Source organism: Epargyreus clarus, unplaced genomic scaffold (genome assembly GCF_041222505.1).
Source record: "Epargyreus clarus isolate Ecla_fem2 unplaced genomic scaffold, WU_Ecla_fem_2.2 ptg000026l, whole genome shotgun sequence".
Classification (NCBI taxonomy): domain Eukaryota; kingdom Metazoa; phylum Arthropoda; class Insecta; order Lepidoptera; family Hesperiidae; genus Epargyreus; species Epargyreus clarus.
Genome location: NW_027332233.1, coordinates 9,399,321 through 9,417,942, shown reverse-complemented (window position 1 = coordinate 9,417,942; position 18,622 = coordinate 9,399,321). Strand labels below are relative to the sequence as shown.

Here is an 18,622-nt window from a genome sequence, read left to right as displayed (position 1 = left end):
ACTTTTGTTATTAGGCAGAAATAGGTGTGTCGGTGGTGTCGCCAAAACCGAACCGCAAAGGGCTCTACCACCTTTAAATTATATCTACGTAGATATAGAAATAAATTGCTTGCCCTTCATAGTGAGTAATAATGGTAGAGCGCATTAATCCTTGGCGTATAAGTAGTTAAACAGACGCTGTGTAAAAAAGCGTACTATAAACTAAGCGATTATTTGACTGACAAAACCGTGTAGTCTGAAGTAGCTCCAGCTCCACATGTACCATTACGTTAAGTTTGTCATTGTAAAATACTTTTTTTAAAAGATGTGTGTTATGGAGTTTCTTTCGCCGCTTATTCCCCATAACGAAACACCTTGTGAAGTGGTGGTAGTTGTATTGACATTCAAAAAGTACTCTGTAAAGAACCTAACTTTGAATAAAAAAAAATTGATTTGATTTTGAGTGTATTGACGGGGTTCACATTATATTTTACGACCTTAGATGTATTTTTTATGTTCATTTAAAATAGGTAGCTACTTAAGTCTCATAACAATGGAATCTCGAATGGATAAGTTATCTGTTTAAGATACAAAAAGGTCGATAAACGAATTTGTTCTTACAAATACACAAATGATTCATTCTTATCAATTGAAAATAAAACGTATTGATGTAAATACCCTAACTTTAGGCACAGCTGTGTTCTGTGAGTCAATTCATAAATACAATTAGTAGGCAGGTTCGCATTAATAACCAAAAGTGCATATCTGAATGCCTACGTAATAAATGCAAGGATAAGCTGAGACTAGCGACGGGAGGCGAATGATGATATCAGCGTTCAAAGTCGTAGCAGAGCGTAGGCGAGCTGATCATGCCTAATTTGAACTTATAAACCCACAAAAAATAATAAGTAGGTACTACTGTGAATATATTATATTTGTGTTCCACTCTCACTAACTGATTTACGCTTAAATTTGAAATAGCAAACGCAAAATAGCAGGTCTATGTAGAGTAGTTACTATCCGCCTCTACCAAGACTATGATCAAAATTCCTATCTCAAACCGATCACGGACGCTTAACTGATGAGTAATTTAAAGTTTGGTACGCCTCGTAACTATACGTCAGCGTAACCACACCCTTCAAACCAAACCACCGTGAACATTACCGTTGCTGTTGAACCAAGTAGAGCCATGGATTATGACAAATCAAGTGTAGTTACACCGCAGTAAGTAATTTACCTTTTATTACTTAAAAATTAACAACGTAGCTACGTAAATAATACTGTCAATTTTCTACATCATGTAATCGGCCCGTTTATAGGGATATCAACTAACGAAGCCTTAGATCCGTAGATACGAAAATATCGATTGACAGATAGTTATAACTGCTAGCTCATTCAAGGTCACGATTCGTTTTGCTTCTTAATATTATTATTTTAGTGCATTAATTATTTGACCTTCAAGACCACATTCCTTAAGTGGTAGAATTTAATATGATAACCAACCAGAACCCGCATTATAAACGATCATAATGTTAACGTTCCTTTTAATGTCGCTCAAATAGTTAACAAGCTGTTTGTGAAATCCGTGATCATTAAAGCTAACGAGACAATACATAATAACGCCTTAATTCCAGCACCTTCGGTGTGAACTGAATTACTGAATAGCTTTAGAAACATTCCGTATAAGGCTAGTGTTGTAAGGTAGTTAATATTGCTACGGGGGAGTAAGTTGCGCCTCCGCATAACATATTAAATGCCTCTACTTCCTCGACGAGGTGCCGAGTCGACTCTAACCGGAGACTCCACAAACACCTACTGACCTCCATGGCATCAAAAAGCTTTCTCAGCAACTACATGCAACTCATGTGACCTCGATAACTTAAATGCATAAACATACTCAACTGGTACACATCAAACTGTAGATCTGAGTACTTGTTAGAGTTTACACAACCTATGTAGGTAACTGAAGACGTCATACGTTTCAAAATACTTTACTAAATAGGTATACGTATCGTTATATGAATACAAACAAATAATGAGTTTTACATTTAAATAATAATGTAAGATGGTCTATCCATAAAATGTTAAGTCGGGCTATTCAATTTAAAAACTTGAACATAATCATCACCTACACTGTAAATTAACAAAATTAGCGTTGTCTGTCTAAACAATAGCTGTGTGTTTGTGTTTACTCACCAATTGTACAATTTTGAGCATGCCAGGCGGCGTTTTGAAATATTCTACGTTGATTTTAATCCAGTCCAGCGCTCCGCCCTGTTGCTGCGGGGGCGCCTGCTGCTGCGTGGGTTTGTTGTGATCCACGGTCACGACCGTCTCGGGAGCCATCATCCTCTAATTTAATCCTTTAGTATAGACAAATAATCGTTTTGAAAGTAATGCACGAGCACTAACACTTAAACTTCAGTACACTAAAGACGCGTGATACATTTTCGGCCGGCGGCAGCGAGCGTAGTTCGGTTCGTACGACGCGCAACTGAAGAATGGCGGGGAAACAGAATGAGTGGCGACCGTCGCCCGACCGCTCGACGCGCTAAGAACGTACGACCAGTGACGGCACCACCTCGTTAGTCCGATGATGAAATGTTATATTATTATATAAACAGAGACAAATTTATCCTTTACTTGATTCTTATTGCTATTCTAGCTATAACTTAAAGTTTATTCCAATATTGTAGAAAGCTCTTGTATCCCGTAGTTGTTCCATTCCATTACCACTGTCCTTTTCCCACAGATTCCCCCATCACACACGAGTGTAGAGCAAGTCTAGCGTGACGGAGCACTCTGCTTACCATCACCTTCAACTTGGACACTTGGACTCTTGGACACGAACAACTTATCACCTACCAACGTAATAAGTAAGGGTATTGGGCTGATCTAGGCCATGGACATGCCCAGTTATAGTTACATTCAGAATACAGTTATAGAAACCAGAATTGTTGCAGAGTATGCAACGACAACTGCGTGTGCAACTGAATGTTGTTAATTTAATTCTCTATCGACTAAACTTTAAAATTAGGTACAAGTTTAAAAATAATGACTCAAAAAATCTTTAGAATTTTCTGGAGTCTTAAATAATTCTTAAGAATTCTTTATTAATTACTTACTGCCCATGACTCATTTCAACGATTACGTATTCTTAATAACTAATGTTGTTCCTGTAATTGTTGTTACCCATCATAGTAGTAGTCATTCAAATTTATAACACCTCGATTCAATATAAACACTAAATACGTACAGTAGGTACATTCTGGACAAATTTATAACACGAGATATTCTTGTTACAAAAAATACTTTTTTGAGCTCTATCATGGTTGCAAACAATGTTGCAAATATCACTTTCCAATCCAAAGATGTGAGAATCTAGTTCCAAGTGAAACTTATTTTAAATCCACTGCTGATAAAAATTCTCATCTCTAAATTAGTAATATAAGTATGTTGCCATTTTTCATTTTTTTATCATCTTATCTTGCGATTATCCGCCCGCTTGTGTTTGTTGTGATAAGAACCTAGGTGCCCGTCAAATGCTAGAGGAACGCAATACTTAATAACGTAAAAATAGGTTTCATAATTTTAAAAGTCAGGCCAAAGTGCTTGTTTATAAGAGTTACAGAAATATTACATACTGGCCATAAAATAAAACACAGATTTACTCTTTTAGGCTCTTCTCGTGTTATAGCTAAATAATAATATTTAAGTTTATACTTTCCAGCTTCTCTACCAAGTTCTACATTTATAATTCGGAAAAGGCTTAAAATAATAAAAATAGTTGAATAAAAACTAAAGAAATACTCTACTAACAAATAAAAACCTAATAACATCTCCATAATACATACATTTAAAAAATTTTGTGTGCAGAATCATACAGCAGTAAGTTAGCAGATGATCCAACGACAAGTCCTCTAGTCAATCAACGATGCTTTCTTATATACCTATTTATAGCATATGGTATGAAAGTATATAAGTATAGTTTTATTTTTATTATGTTATAAAAGAAAGTAAAACTCCTATTATTGCGCAACAGAATTAAGTAACGTGAACAACCGCAAATAGACACCACGTATTCTTGATATTTCTAGGACACTTTGCTCTTGTTGAAACGTGAATCTTTGCGGTTTTTGTAACATTGTTTATTGTAATATACCTTATGCATAAGTAACTTGATAATGATAAACATTTATTGATTGTTACTACTTTGTAATTCATTGTTGTAATAACTAATTGGATTTATGAATACAGAACTTCTTATCATAAATGAAGCACATAATCCAAGTGAATCACATATCGTTGTATTGTCCCTTTCCTTTATTTTATTAGACTTATTATATTTTTAGCTAAAATTTCACTTTTTCCATTTTTAGAAGTTGAGAAGTAGGTAAGTTTAAGTGGTGTTTAAAACTTAATTAAAATTTCACATAGATTCGTCGGTGTTATGTATCTTAATGACCATAATTTTGTTAGATATTCAGGATATGACAATGTAATTCTGAATATTTGCAATTTGAATAGGACATTCAAACAAACCGGCAACCCTTTGTTGCATTGTTATGGTCATCATAATATCTAAATACAAGTCCAAAATTTGGACTCCAAATTAGCTCGCCACCAACCATTACTACTTCCTTACAAACTGTACTTTAGAAAATGTGTGGATACATTACTCATATTCACTCAAAATTTTCCTTCGCAAAACCAGTGATGGTGTAACCTCTATTAACTTAAATTACTAATACCATTAAAAATTAATTCAACTTAATATTGAAGTCATTCAAATAATTGTGCCTTATAAGCATTATTAAGACATGAATATACTGTAAGCGCCATCTGTAAACGTGTTCAAAATAATACTGACATTTATGATTACACAACTTAACACTAGATGGCGCGTATTCTGAAAATATACTAATATAATAGTTATAAATCTCGACTTCAATTTAAATAAAGTATTTCTGCTTAATACTATTCTTAGAACTAACTTTCTTTACTTCCCCGATCCATAGATAATAATAAAAAAATATATATTCAATTTAATCTCAAAAATATTCGAACCGAACTATTTCATTGACGATTTAAGGTTGATCAAAGATATCACATGGACTGTGTGCTCATTTCCTTCTTTAGTTTCATAAAAACGAATGATAATATGATATTTGTTGCAACTTGCAAAGTATTTAGATGCAACATACTAAGCTATTAAATTTATTGGGGCATGAATGTAACTACTTCATTATTGTCTAACTCTTAATGCTTTTTTCATACCTTCTTTATTATTGTACGATTTGTATAATATGCAATGGTTTATTCATAATACAGATAAATCTATGAACTTGGGAGTCATAGAACACAGTAATCTAGACCCACACATATAGCAGCCATGACACAGACCAATATTCATTCATATCATACATTTTTAATTGTTGCCTATTTCACATCATTAATGAATAAAATAAATAAAACAAAGAGTAAGTTTTCATTTGTATTGTGTTAACTTAGAAAAAGAAGCCTAGGATTTTCCCTCCAAGGTGTTTCCTTCTGGCTTCTTCATGGTCCATGATTCCACCACTTGTGGTGAGGACAAGGTATCTGAAATTTAAAATATACAAATATATTAATTAAGTTCGTTTATTACTAGAATATAGATAATTCCAATAAAACATGAACTTATTAAACTTTTAGTAATTATAAATGTGTGATTATTGCTAAATGTGTGATTGGCATTATTGTTATAAAAAATTGATATTCAATATTAATTTACTATTTATTAACATTTGATATTTAGGGTCTTGTGCAATGATAATGATATATTTTTGTATACTAAAAATTTGTAGCAAAGCATATTTGCTTAGGCACACATAACCAATGATATGTTTTGAATAAAACCATAATAATAGAAACAAATTGTGCATATTGAAATAATAAATAACAATTTGAACTAGTTGAAAAAATTACGCATCAATCACAGTATTGTTTTGTGATTTTTTCATTTATTGACACTTATTATGCTTGGCTTTATCCATTATGTTTCATAAAATATTCATTTGTCGTTCTTGAACACAAACTTAACATCCACCAGATGGTAGATTGATATCTACAATGCTGAATATTTATCAATAAATATAAACTTCTCAAAATATTGATAATAACAACAGGTCATCATATGAAATTTATTTCAGAGTTGACAAAAATGCAATATAAAATTAATTGATAATAATTTGCAGAGTGGTATAGTCCGCGCCAAACTGTTAATCCGCTCTGAAGTTGTTGCGAGCAGGAGTCATACAATTTGCTATAGCGACGCGATTCATTTCTATATTCAGAGCAGACTAGCAGTTTTACGCTGACTATATTGTATATTAGATATAAAATTTAAAAATATGTTTACAACAGCACTAACAATGTTGCCAAGTAAGCAACATCTCACTGTACCACTGTGTTTACTTTAGCACAACATATCAGATGACAACCAACAAGGGCTATTGGCGATTCGCGGTAGTTGTGCGAGTGGTTGTATTGCACTTTGAGGACTACAATAATGTTGAAAATAAAAACCATCAAATTGACTTATATATGATAAAAACATTATTAAATTGACTATTGAGGACTAAAGTAACAAATTCCAATAAAGAAATGCAGTATCAATATCTAATTTAAAAATGGAAAGAAACACACTTGATAAAAATATAGTTTTCTCATGTACATTATACTTGTTCTCGAGTAATTGTAATTCTAAAGCTGCAATATTAATTAACGGTTGTATTAATTGTGACAGACTTTGCATGGCAAAACAATAGTGTTTATACTGATGGAATGGTCCAGGGGACACAGTAAACATTTAACAATAGGTGAACATCAAATTTAATATATTACTACTATAAAAATAAAAAGATAATATGACTGACATCAGCTCAAAGTTACGACAATAAAATTCTTAACAAGCCTCCAGTTATAAAAGATTTCAATGAAAATAATAGAGGAATACATATTATATATTGATTATTACCCTTGGGCAAAATTGTTTATTTATTTGGTCACACTACTAGCTTTTAATTTGGTTGAATTGCAATGCGCTTCATTTCCAAAACGAAGAATATGAAATTACGACATATTATAAGTACAACATAACTCAGGTCTTGAAAACATTTCATATATATATGAAGTATAAAATAATATTTTGTATATGCGATAATCATAATACATTTTAAGTAATCAATAGTAACATTTTGTACAGAAACTCACCCAAACTGTCGAGATGGTAACAGGTTAGTCCACCTCTCGATGTCATTTATTGGAACATCAAAGCGCGGCGATATTACTCCACATTTGTTTAGTCTGCCTGTAAGGTTGACGACAATTTTGCCAGCTCTGTGGTCGTCTACTATTTCGAATTCACCAATATAACCGTGCTTCATCATCACTGTTAGAAACTTGACGATAACTTTGGAGCACGGCCGGATGAGCACTTGCCGTTTGCCCCGCTTTTCGGCATTGTGAATTGATTTCAGAGCATCACTCAATACGTTCATACGCACCATGGCTGAAATAAATTTAAATTTAATATGGATAAAGACGTTCACATCGCACGAGAGGTTGTCAAAACATTACAACAAGAAAGGTTATTATTCACTTAATCACTGAAAAATTCATATTTTACACAAAATAAAGTCGGAAACCGTATACACAATAACTACGATCACCCAAAATACTATTTCTTTCTATAATTCATGAGTAAAAACAAAGATTACCTAGGATTTAAAACCCGCCTCAACGATCCAGAATGACAGGGTAACCCAAAAGAGAAAGACAGGCAAAAGAACATTCATTCAACAATCTGACATTTGTATTGATGTGTGATGTCCATGTCCATTCTCTATTCTCATTTCAATACATTCAGTATCATGGAAAAAACATTACGCTTAGTCTATGGTGCATTAAGGTATTAAGTTTGGTCGCACTACGGATTTTCCCGCTGGTAACCGGTGTTGTAACCGGGTCAATTACATATAATTATTTCATCTCAATCTCAGTCTTATTAATACAATGCCAACACCGTAATAAATGAAAAAAATACTGATAATTATTTTATCAATAATATTAATATATTTCAGATGGCGCTAGTTTATCAAAAAAGTATGGAATGAACTTAACAGTTGCAGACAAAGCGCCAACAAAAATTAATTATTTTGATGACCAGCGTAGTTTACATAAGAGTGACTATTTACATAAAACAAAATAATCTTGCAAATATATTGTTTGAAAAGTAAAAAGTAACTTTTACTCACATGCTATACTAAGGCTAGCCTACTTTTGACGGAGAGGATTCTCCTTATATCTAATCTCGTTACACTGCCCGTTTCATGAGTTTTTTAACCTCTAAGCTTCTAATTTTGCATTTAAACTTTGTGCATTAATTTCGATTGTATCGTATAAAAAATATATATTGTTGTCTTTAAAATTTTATCACAAAGTTGCTATTATAAATACTACTCTTGTACAACAAATTAATTTTAATTAAATATTATAAGATAACTTATTATAATCAAAGTTATGTTTAAAAATACAATAATATTATTATAATAAGACATTTTCATCAAATTATTGATTTAACATCACGTTTAGCATTCGTTTTTTTTTAATATGACAATATTAGAGGTTTGAACGAACGGAACGAATGAAATATGCCATACAAGTGAACAATAAAACGAATCTTTACCTTTTGTTTGTGTACTGTTATACTATGAACGATGTGCGCGTGTGCGCGAATGTTTCCGTCAAGTCGTCGACTCTGCATGCAATGCACGCGTTTCATTCGCGTCCTTCAAACGAATCAAGTGATTGTGAAATAAGTTTTTGAAACTTTGAAAGTTCAATAAAAGTTAGAAAACAACATAAATATGGCAAGAAAACTTTGTTAAATAGAAATACATAAGTGTTAGTGCCTATATCAGTTAATAATTGAGAATTAGCAGCGTGAAATGATATTTTATAGGACAGTTAAAAGTTGAGTGAACTTTCGTACCTTGTTCGCTTGGAGCTAGGCAAATCCCACAGGTGTTATTGTATCGTAAATGTTGTGATAGCGAAATCCTAGCAACCGTTTCAAAATGAAATTAAAATTTAAAAGTGGTATTGAAGCAAAAGTTTATAATAACTTTAATAAATATGTTGTTACCGTGAGTACCGTAAAGTTTTGAGAGCGATGCACAAATACTTTTTTCGTGGAATGGAAGAAAGGGAGCGGGTGTTCGAAATGGGTCCGAAGAGATTATTCACAACTTTTTTAGTGCTTCTGAGCTTCATACAATTTACGTGTACAGCTGACACAACAGGTAAGTGCTTTGAAAACGAAACTACTTATAATTTTATGCAATGTTTTATTCATGTAATATTAAGATTTATACTGTAATTGCACCTATTAAGTATAATTGTATTTACTTGCATTAAAATTATAAGAGACTGAAAAATATTCAAGAATTATTGAGATGAATTTATATTATACATAAAAATATATAACACTAAACTTGATATAACTTAAAAATAACATTTGCACCTGTAGAGATTTTAGAGTCAACATGTTCATATAATCTGTCATCCCGCTTCCCACTTACACCATATACAATTAGTTGTCAGTTCACATATATTTTGGATCAACTTACTACCAATTGGTACTAACTCGTGGATGGCACTATTTCTTTTTACATATGGTCAACCACTACTATTTATTTGTTTATTTGAGTAAGATATGCTACAAAAAATTTGGATTACACATAGATAAAATAATGGCTCAAACAATCCTATCAATTATTTTTGTGGTCCTGTAGATTATACTTATGTGCTATGTCTCAAGTAAGTTTCACAATTGAATTCATTCCCAACTTGCTTGAGTAATTTGGTGTGCATCCTGTTATTTGAGCCTTTAAACTCCAACTGAATCAATGAATGTCATGCCGTTAGGTGTTTACTGCTAAAACATTTTATTTGCATATACAATACACCTGAAATTCAATAGTCATTAATTTCAGGTGAATTCAGACATTACGAAATCAACCCTAAAAGGAACAGGAATCCAATCTACCTAGATCTTTTTAACTAGAATTAAGATGAAATACAAGCAAAACTATCTCTGCTCTAACACTGTTCAAGACATCTTACGAGAAGAAAAATCAATCACCCTTGCTTCTGCTATAGTATATAAATAGTAGTGATAGCTTACTGATTACAGTATGGCCTCTGAATGGACGGGTCCGAGACTCAAATACCAAGCATGCCCGTCTGTTTTTTAATGTTATGTGCATGGTACCAATTTATTATAATTTACTAAAATTAAAATAAAATACTGCATACTTGAGAGATCTTTAGAAAAAAGCAAAATTGTCAAAGATATATGAAATCTACCGATTTGCCTTGACCAGTGCGGTAGAGTATGCACTAATCCTTCTCATTCTAAGTCGAAACCAGAATGCCCAGCTGTAAGACAGTAATCAGTTGACGATGATTCAATAACTATGACAGTGAGGCTGAGAACTAGTGAAGGTTCCACCTCAGTCAAGCTTTATGCTGTACTTAAATCAGTGTCAGACACTCAAGTTTCTATCACTCAATACCCTCAAAAAGTCACAGTAGTGAGTGATGGGCACTTGAGTACCCATGTGTATAAAATGCCTTAATGTTTATAAATATGCGCGCCACTATGCTGACTGCGACGTATTGGCGCCGCCAGCCTTATTCATTTTCAATGCTGAAATGTGATGCCGTCTTGAAGGAGGGTAAAAGGCAACATCATACTTTCGTCATGCTCCTAATGCATTGATATCCAGATTCACGAGATGCTTATCATTCATAATGAATAATGCATGGCATTATAATTTTCTGGTTATAATCACATGCATTATTATTATTTAAATTTATGATGAACTATAAGTTTTATATCTTCTTTCCAATTATTCTATTCGTGCAAAGTTTCATACTTTTATGACTCGGCGCCATATTCGCCGAATGCTCTCGCAAATACCAAATAACTCGCCCCTGATTCCAAAAGTATTAAGCAAATATACAGTGCAGCGTCCATTCGTATAGCGTGCCGTCGCGTGACCTGCCCCGGAGTGCCACTGCCCACTAGTGACGCATCGAAGTGGCACGTAGCGTAACTTGTAGAACAATAAGTATGAAAACAAACTGGTCGCCGAAATGAGTGACGGCTTAGATTTTAAATGAAATGAATTGAACTTAGACTTGAAGGGTCTTCAAGTTAGCTAATAGCAGCAGCGTCAAATACTGTTGTTCTGGATTCGTATATTCGATAAACGAGGCGTTCCAACTTGTCCTCAAAGGTGCGACGCATGTGGCGGATCGTGAGGTGATCGTAACTGGGATTGATTATAGATATACATCACCAGCAGTGACCAAATTCCGTTAGAAGAACTGCTAGCTCCTTCACAACTTCTATTATTATACTTATAGGCATTGCTAAGAGATATTAATAATTATTTATACTATTAAATTTTGATTAAAATCCAGGTGGACGTAATAATTACGCGGTCGGTTGTATTACGATATATTTAGATATTTTCAATCCGTATCAATCAGGAATGTATAGAGAAATAGAAAAAGGGCTTAGTTCATGTCGACGTATACGTGTATTGTGTATAGGTATTGGCTTAGGAACTTTAATGAGTAAAATACAACTCATCTAAGTTATGAACTAAAAAGTTATTGAAATGCTTATTTACTTTAAGAAAATTATTCACCCCAATTTCAAAGGAATATTTCAATTATATCCAAGAATTTGCTTATCCATGAAAGGACTCTTTTATACAAAGTAAAATTAGCACCTGTAAAATTCGCATCGAAAATTGGTGCGAATTTTACAACCAAGTTCAGTAACAACTTCGTCATGTAACATCAACTCGCTCCTGGCTCTCAACTCAATCAAAGACTTTAACAACTTCGCTAAGTTAGAGTGGCTCTAAAATATTCAATAACTAATTAACGTGAGACTCCACAGTGCTCATGCATAGGGAGACAGGTGCTCGCAACTCAATATTTAAGTCAAACAAGTCAATGACAAAGCATACACGAGGATTGGTCTGTTTTTCTTGATATTTCTGATATAAAAAATACTTTTTTTTTAAGTTTTTGATATACGCCGGGAAATTAAATAACACAATGGTATTATATTTCATTATTGCTATGTATGTACTCGTTCATACAAGTACATGTATTGCATTCGCACATTACGTAAACGTTACGTTACTTATACATAATTTTATGTTGGGTCCCCTTTTGCAGATGGACCTCCATTCTCTTACACTATATAGTTGTCCTAAGTAATAAAGTTCATAACAAATAAAATCATTCACCCAAAACGCCTATACCATTTGCGGATGGAGATATTATATTAATTTCTTTATTTTGTAATACCGTATTTTCGCATTCATCCAAATAATATAAATATCTCCAGCGTAAAATGCGTATAAAAGTATACGTTCACGTGCTTAAACATTCGTTATCCATTCAAATGAGAATAACGGCATTTAATGGCAGGAGCATGGACAGTCAAAGTGCTCTTGTTCCCAGAGGTGGGAATTATGGCGTAGCGGAACCGAGAAAATACTTCACTTGTCTAAAAATACATTGCACAACCCTGCTTTTAAGTCGTAATAAGCCTTAATATTAAGTAATACTCTTTCATTCTTTATAATTCGTTTTTAAGAGAAGGTTTTATTTCAAAATATGAGTCTATAATAAATATTTTAGTTAATACATACTAAACATGTTTCAAATGTGCCATGTGCAGTTGACCCACGTAGTATTCTACTATCTTCGAATATTTTTTGACCTGCACTCGTATCTGAGTGATCGTGATTGTGCTGAAATGGCATTGAGAGGGTGTCTATTCGAAGACTTATTATGTTCCTTGGAATACTCACTCTTTAATTTGTACTGGTATCATATGTAATATATTACCTAAATTTAGTAACAATCGCCTAAAATCGTTTATCCACATACATATTGACATAAAGGCATCTTTGACTCATCTTCCTCGCCGCAAAAGGTCATGAAACCCACATAATGCATGCGGAGCCGGCGGCGAACCTAGTGTCTGAATAAGTCTTTCAGAGACTTCGAGGACGTGAACACAAGCGGTCTTACAGAAATGCATTCACGAGCACGCACGGAAAAGTGGCAGTAGGCACATATTGAATGCACCTTATAGTATCCATATACATATATTAATGTACCTAGCTCGATTTCGTGTACATTATCGTAATAAAAATATATTTAGCATTTTTTGTAGATGTGTGTAGAATTGAGTTCGTATTTCATATATTCATATTATGACATGGTAGACAGCATGCATGTAATAAATATTCATAAAATAATAATAAATATTTCATGCCGCTAATCCATTTAGCTTCCGAAAATCTGTACACTACTTTATGTTGATCGCTAATATTATTGATGATCATAATATTCTCGCAAGTGGTAGCAACTTAGCAACATCTAATTGAATAGCACTTACCATGATGAACCCATGTCTTTAGCATGACGTATACGTATTGAAACAGTGTAAACATTTCTTCTTTAATCTCTCATAGTAAAATAGCCCTAAAACTAATGGATTGCTCATAGCCATTTTAAATATTGAAGTTTTATCGACGTCAACACGCTACAGTAACTTACCTTGAAACACTTAGTGCGGCGTGAAACTAATTGCATTATTGTTTTACTAGATGACCTATTGCGTGTACTGATTTCTACTGATCCGCCTGTAGAGTCAACTATCTTGTCAATTATTTAAAGTGAAACATCTACAACTATAGTTGCCTAAAGAGCATTAATATTTTTTAATGTAATATGCCTCTAATATCTCAGAAAAGTATATTATTTACAATATTTCAGCACTGAATACTTTTTGATTGTTATCATTTAGGCTATCGATTGCCACATGTTTTATCACTAGTCGCTGAAACACGTTTTTTTTTAATATCAAGCCCTTTCTAGTGGTGGAAAATTACAAAAAGGATGGAGTTAACTTGCATAGGGATTAAATTACGTATACTTTTAAATATATAAAACTTATTTTAGCGAATTATTTTGTAGTCGTTGCTAAAATGTTTTTAGGAAAAATGAAAATTAAGTTACCTTCGTTATAAAGTCAGGATCCCACGGTATTAAATTTTAGCTTGCATCTTATTAGACGTTGATGAATGCCGTTAAGTTATTAAGGAACGAAGAGTTTTTGTTTTTTGGAAAAAGTATAAAATATTATCTTTTTTCGTTACTTTTGTACAACATTAACTTTTGAATTACATAATTTCCGTCCAGATATTCAAATTTGGTCATTTTTATTGATAATAATTAATTAAGCTCGTGTAACTAAAGCTCGTCGTAAAATAACAAAAAAAAGGACACCGGCTCATGAACAAGAGAAAAAAGAAATACTTTAGAAATAGGTGTACACCACATATTGATAGGTGTAGACATGAGCGCAACGTCTCTTATAGCAGTTATGCCTTACAAAAGAAACTGTACTTAGAAACTCAAAGATAGTTCTTTACTTTACCCGTTCACATATCCTTTGATGAAAACTTCTGTTTCGAATTTTTCGTACCAGCAAAAGATTTTCATGTTGCTACAGTAGAGATTATTTAGTAAAAGCATTTTAATACAAGTAAAATTCCAGTTTTTAAAAGTACTCCAGTAAAAATAAAGAACAATAAAATATCAAACCTATATTCTCGGTGTACTATCTAAGGGCGTAAGTATAAACATTATTTATAGCATGTATGTACAAGCGAATATAATATTTGAAATGAATTGAACTATTAAAATGTGTATTTTGGTTTCTTTTTCATTATAATATATGAGTACATTACATTTACTACGAACTCTATTTACATTATACCTTAGTAGTTTATTATCGCTTAATTATACAGGTAATTAATAAGACATTTGATTTAACGATTAAGGAACGAATATGTATAATAATTAATAAATTACAGTCACAAATACTTTTGTGATTTACATACCTTATAGAGGACGTATTGATAAATAATATGTACATAATATCCGTGCACCGTGTTAGCAAATAAAGGAATTGAATTGAATACAAAAAGGTTACTTTAAACAGGGACTAACACAGGATGGGATAAATAATTTAAGACGTCAGTAAGAAAGTGCATTTTTAGGGAGCAAGTGAGCTAGCGACCGCGGCGGTAAACATAGCCATAAAGGAGTGTGTCGCTGAACACTCTGGAAAGCAAGCAGCTGCAGGAGCTCTGCTCTATGCGGTTATTAATATTAAAACGTGACGCGGAGCCGCTACTGAAAATATTGGGATAAGGTCCTCAAAAATAACAAAACGCTCTTAAAGAAATGTTTCACATTTACTTCTAATTATGAATTAGAAGTAAGTAATTATTATTATTATTTATTTATGAATTGTGTGATATCGCTAATTTTTGCCGCACATTTTAGGTGTTTCGACCTAAATTGATTTTTTTAGAGATGTACCCATCAATGACATAAAATATATTGCATTTTTCATTCAAACTATTTATTGTTAATAAATAAAATTATAATATTAATAGTTGGAGTATTAATAATAAAAGTAGATTTATAATGAATAAAATTACTTTGCAGCATTATCGATGCAATAAACACAATGATTAGAATAAAAATAAAGATCTAACGATATAAAAATCACATTCATTTTTATTTCTATGCCATTAGTATAAGTGTTTAATACTTGAATGCATAGTTATTATATTTAGACCTTCAGGAAGTACTAGAGCAATTCTCTAACCACGTGGTAACTCTAGCTGCGGTCAGCCTACGCACGTACGGATAAATCAATCTACAACAATATTATATTTACAATCGTTATATTCAGAGATTACATGTTATTATCAAAGCGTATGTATATTTTAATAAATTGAAGTAGCAAATGAGCATCTAGTCCACCTGATGGTAAATGTGGACTGTCATACTGAATAGAGTTTCTACCTGAAGCTATATATTGCCATACTTGGGGACTAAGATGCTCGCCCCATAAGTCAACTGGCACTCGCAAACTTCCTCCGAAACGCAAGAACTGCTTCATCTATTTGTTCTCTTCTTTAATCTCTGGATACCCTTAGATATCAGATGCAATCACACAACTAATTTAAGTCATTTTAAAGACAAAGCTAAAGCAATTACAAGTTATATATAAACGTATCCAATACTGTTTTATAACGCAAGCTCCTTAAAATATCCTGCCGATTTAATGCTACTTGGCTACGCCAGTCGCGGTTAAGTAAATACGAGCAATGAGGCATCGCAGACTCAGCACAGTCCACCGTAGGGGTTCAATGCCTTTGGTATTCTAACCTACTCCTGAAACTCGTACAAAGAGTCCCTTATCAATTATTGTGAAATGTCGACGAAAAGAATTATTGATAAAGTTATACACTTCCTTGAAAAGTAAAGCATTACGATAAACTATGACCTGTGACCCAGTTAAGATAATATTTTAATTATAACAAACTTAACAACGCTGCTTAATGTTTCGTGCTTTGGTTTAGGATAATATTTCGCAATAAAATCTCGATATTTTAAACGAATTAGATTAAATTGATGTCATTATTATAATTGGATTCTTGTGAAATGGATGACATTTAGTGATCGTCATCTGATGCCAAGTAATTAATATGTATGTCAATGAAAATGAGGGCTATTTATAAATAATAAGTTTAAATGACATTTAAAATATATAAATCTTTAAGAAAAATATACAGAATCGGCCTTATTGTATTCATAAAGATAAATTATAATGATGAATAAGTTTATAATTATAAAATAAATCGTACAACATACAATGAAACAAGTGTATCGAATTTATTTTAAAAATGACCCTTAAATAACATAACTACATTTTATTTGCTGATAATAATGTGATGTCGTGTGCCGTGAACTCTTGTATTGACAGATGCCGAAAACAGAAATGACATTTCAGGAATAATCTGTGAAAACACAGACAAGTCCTGGTGACCCTTTATATTATTCAAGTGACACCCAACCCACCGTGGAGTAAAATTGAAAAAACGTACCCTGCTTGAAGAATAAATCGACCGTAACCCACTTCCGGAAAAATACTAAGTTTACCGTATTTGCATTTTAATAAAAGTGACCATTTGGGTCGTGGGATAATTTATTGCTCCCTACTAAGAGATAAACATCTGTAGCCATTAATCACAGTAAGTGTTTTAAGTTTTGTAAAGAAAGTTCAGGTGCGATAGTAAATTATATACATTTTAGAGAACCAAGAATTTTCTCCAAGAGCACTTAATTTCCAAGTAGTAATCCAGAATTTGCGATTCCAAAACACGGTAGAGGGTTTGCCGATACGTAACGGGTGGCACGTGCAAACGTTTTAAAGATTTTACGGCAGTTCCGCACAAATTCACTGTGCGTACGAGTAAATAATCGACTGTATTACGAGTAACATGTACGGCTTCCGTACTACTACTAGGGATGTTTTCGGGATGGATTCGGTTACGGACCCCCATGGTCCGTAACCGAATCCTATATAACAGTTTCTTACAGGTCAGTACAACCAAAACATTATCTGTTTGATTTTCATATACTTTTATTATTATTTAAAAATCTATCCAAACTATCCAAAAATATCCCATGACTCAAAAAAAAATATCCATACCGGTATCTGAAACTAGTATAATATTTTTACTAATCCATATCCAGATCGAGAATATCATAACATCCCTACTGACTTTACTATAAAAGGTTGAAACACTTGAAATTGTATCGCGATAAAACGTTTAACTTTTTCAATAAATGTAGAAATAACGGTAACAAAAGTAAAAAATCTATTCACTACACGTTGCAATTTAAACACTGATCCTCCTTGTTGCTAGCTAGTGCGACTAGTGCCTCATTCCAGTCCAGAGTACTATTCACACGTACCCTAGCCACCCCATACAGCAGTGAAAAATTGTCAACCATTGGTCAACCTGTCATTCAATCACGGTGTTGCTTGTTAGTATCATCGACACTGATGATTTAGACTGCAAAATGCGGACGGTGGAATTAAACTATGCGTTTTGAAACTAATTTGCACCCGGCGTTTTTAATCCATTATTGCCCCACTAATGAGCACGGATCTCGACTCTTGAGTGAGCGTTTAAGGGCATAGTCCACCGCGCTAGCCAAGTGCGAATTTCAAAACTTTATACACCCTTTAATAGTCAGGTGTGCAGGTTACATTACGATGCTTTCGTTCACCGTTATAGCAAGTGTTAATTAACTTCTAATAGGCACAAAACTGAAAAAGAGAGATGCTTCGAATTCGAGCCTCGATCCAAAAAAATATGAGGCCCAGTTTCTAACCACTATGCTATAATTTCTATGTAGTTGTTGTATGTGTGAATAGACACTAAGTAAGGAACGCGGACCGACTGCATAGTTATCTACCAGTTAAGCACGAACTTTTATCCTTCGTCAGACGTACGCTCGGGCGCGTTTTCTTGGAATCTGGACTCTACAACACGGCGGGGCACGGCGAACAGTTTTAGATTGCCTTTTTCTCAATGATTACAGTTATAATTGTTTTATTTAAAGGTATCGC

The 18,622-nt window shown here is 33.1% G+C and overlaps 3 protein-coding genes across 5 annotated transcripts in view; 1 reads left to right on the top strand and 2 right to left on the bottom strand.

The window, feature by feature from the left end:
* LOC140752955 (CKLF-like MARVEL transmembrane domain-containing protein 4) overlaps positions 1-2,585 on the bottom strand; it is a 37,381-nt gene extending 34,796 nt beyond the window's left edge. Inside the window, exon 1 of one of the 2 annotated variants that reach the window (XM_073087261.1) lies at positions 2,176-2,585. In XM_073087261.1, the coding sequence (XP_072943362.1) occupies positions 2,176-2,328 (153 nt within the window). In that variant the 5' untranslated portion in view covers positions 2,329-2,585. The remainder of the gene's footprint in view (positions 1-2,175) is intronic. The other variant, XM_073087259.1, reaches the window with a different exon arrangement.
* A 2,875-nt stretch (positions 2,586-5,460) lies between these two features.
* On the bottom strand, positions 5,461-7,864 carry RpS15A (ribosomal protein S15A). Its single transcript, XM_073087820.1, has 3 exons — positions 7,740-7,864; positions 7,234-7,531; positions 5,461-5,580 (listed from the first exon to the last, which is right to left on the bottom strand). Exons 2-3 carry the CDS (start codon positions 7,527-7,529, stop codon positions 5,487-5,489), a joined length of 390 nt encoding a protein of 129 aa, XP_072943921.1. The 5' UTR covers positions 7,530-7,531; positions 7,740-7,864; the 3' UTR covers positions 5,461-5,486.
* Positions 7,865-8,719: 855 nt separating this feature from the next.
* Positions 8,720-18,622, top strand: part of sdk (sidekick cell adhesion molecule) — a 54,093-nt gene continuing 44,190 nt past the window's right edge. Inside the window, exon 1 of one of the 2 annotated variants that reach the window (XM_073087815.1) lies at positions 8,720-9,323. In XM_073087815.1, coding sequence (XP_072943916.1) covers positions 9,194-9,323 — 130 coding nt within the window. In that variant the 5' untranslated portion in view covers positions 8,720-9,193. The remainder of the gene's footprint in view (positions 9,324-18,622) is intronic. The other variant, XM_073087816.1, reaches the window with a different exon arrangement.

Excerpts from the sequence above, each read along its gene's own strand:
- RpS15A (XM_073087820.1), bottom strand. The coding sequence starts at position 7,529 with ATGGTGCGTATGAACGTATTGAGTGATGCTCTGAAATCAATTCACAAT. Across the intron at positions 5,581-7,233 it reads TTACCATCTCGACAGTTTGG|ATACCTTGTCCTCACCACAA; the intron begins GTGAGTTTCTGT and ends TTTAAATTTCAG.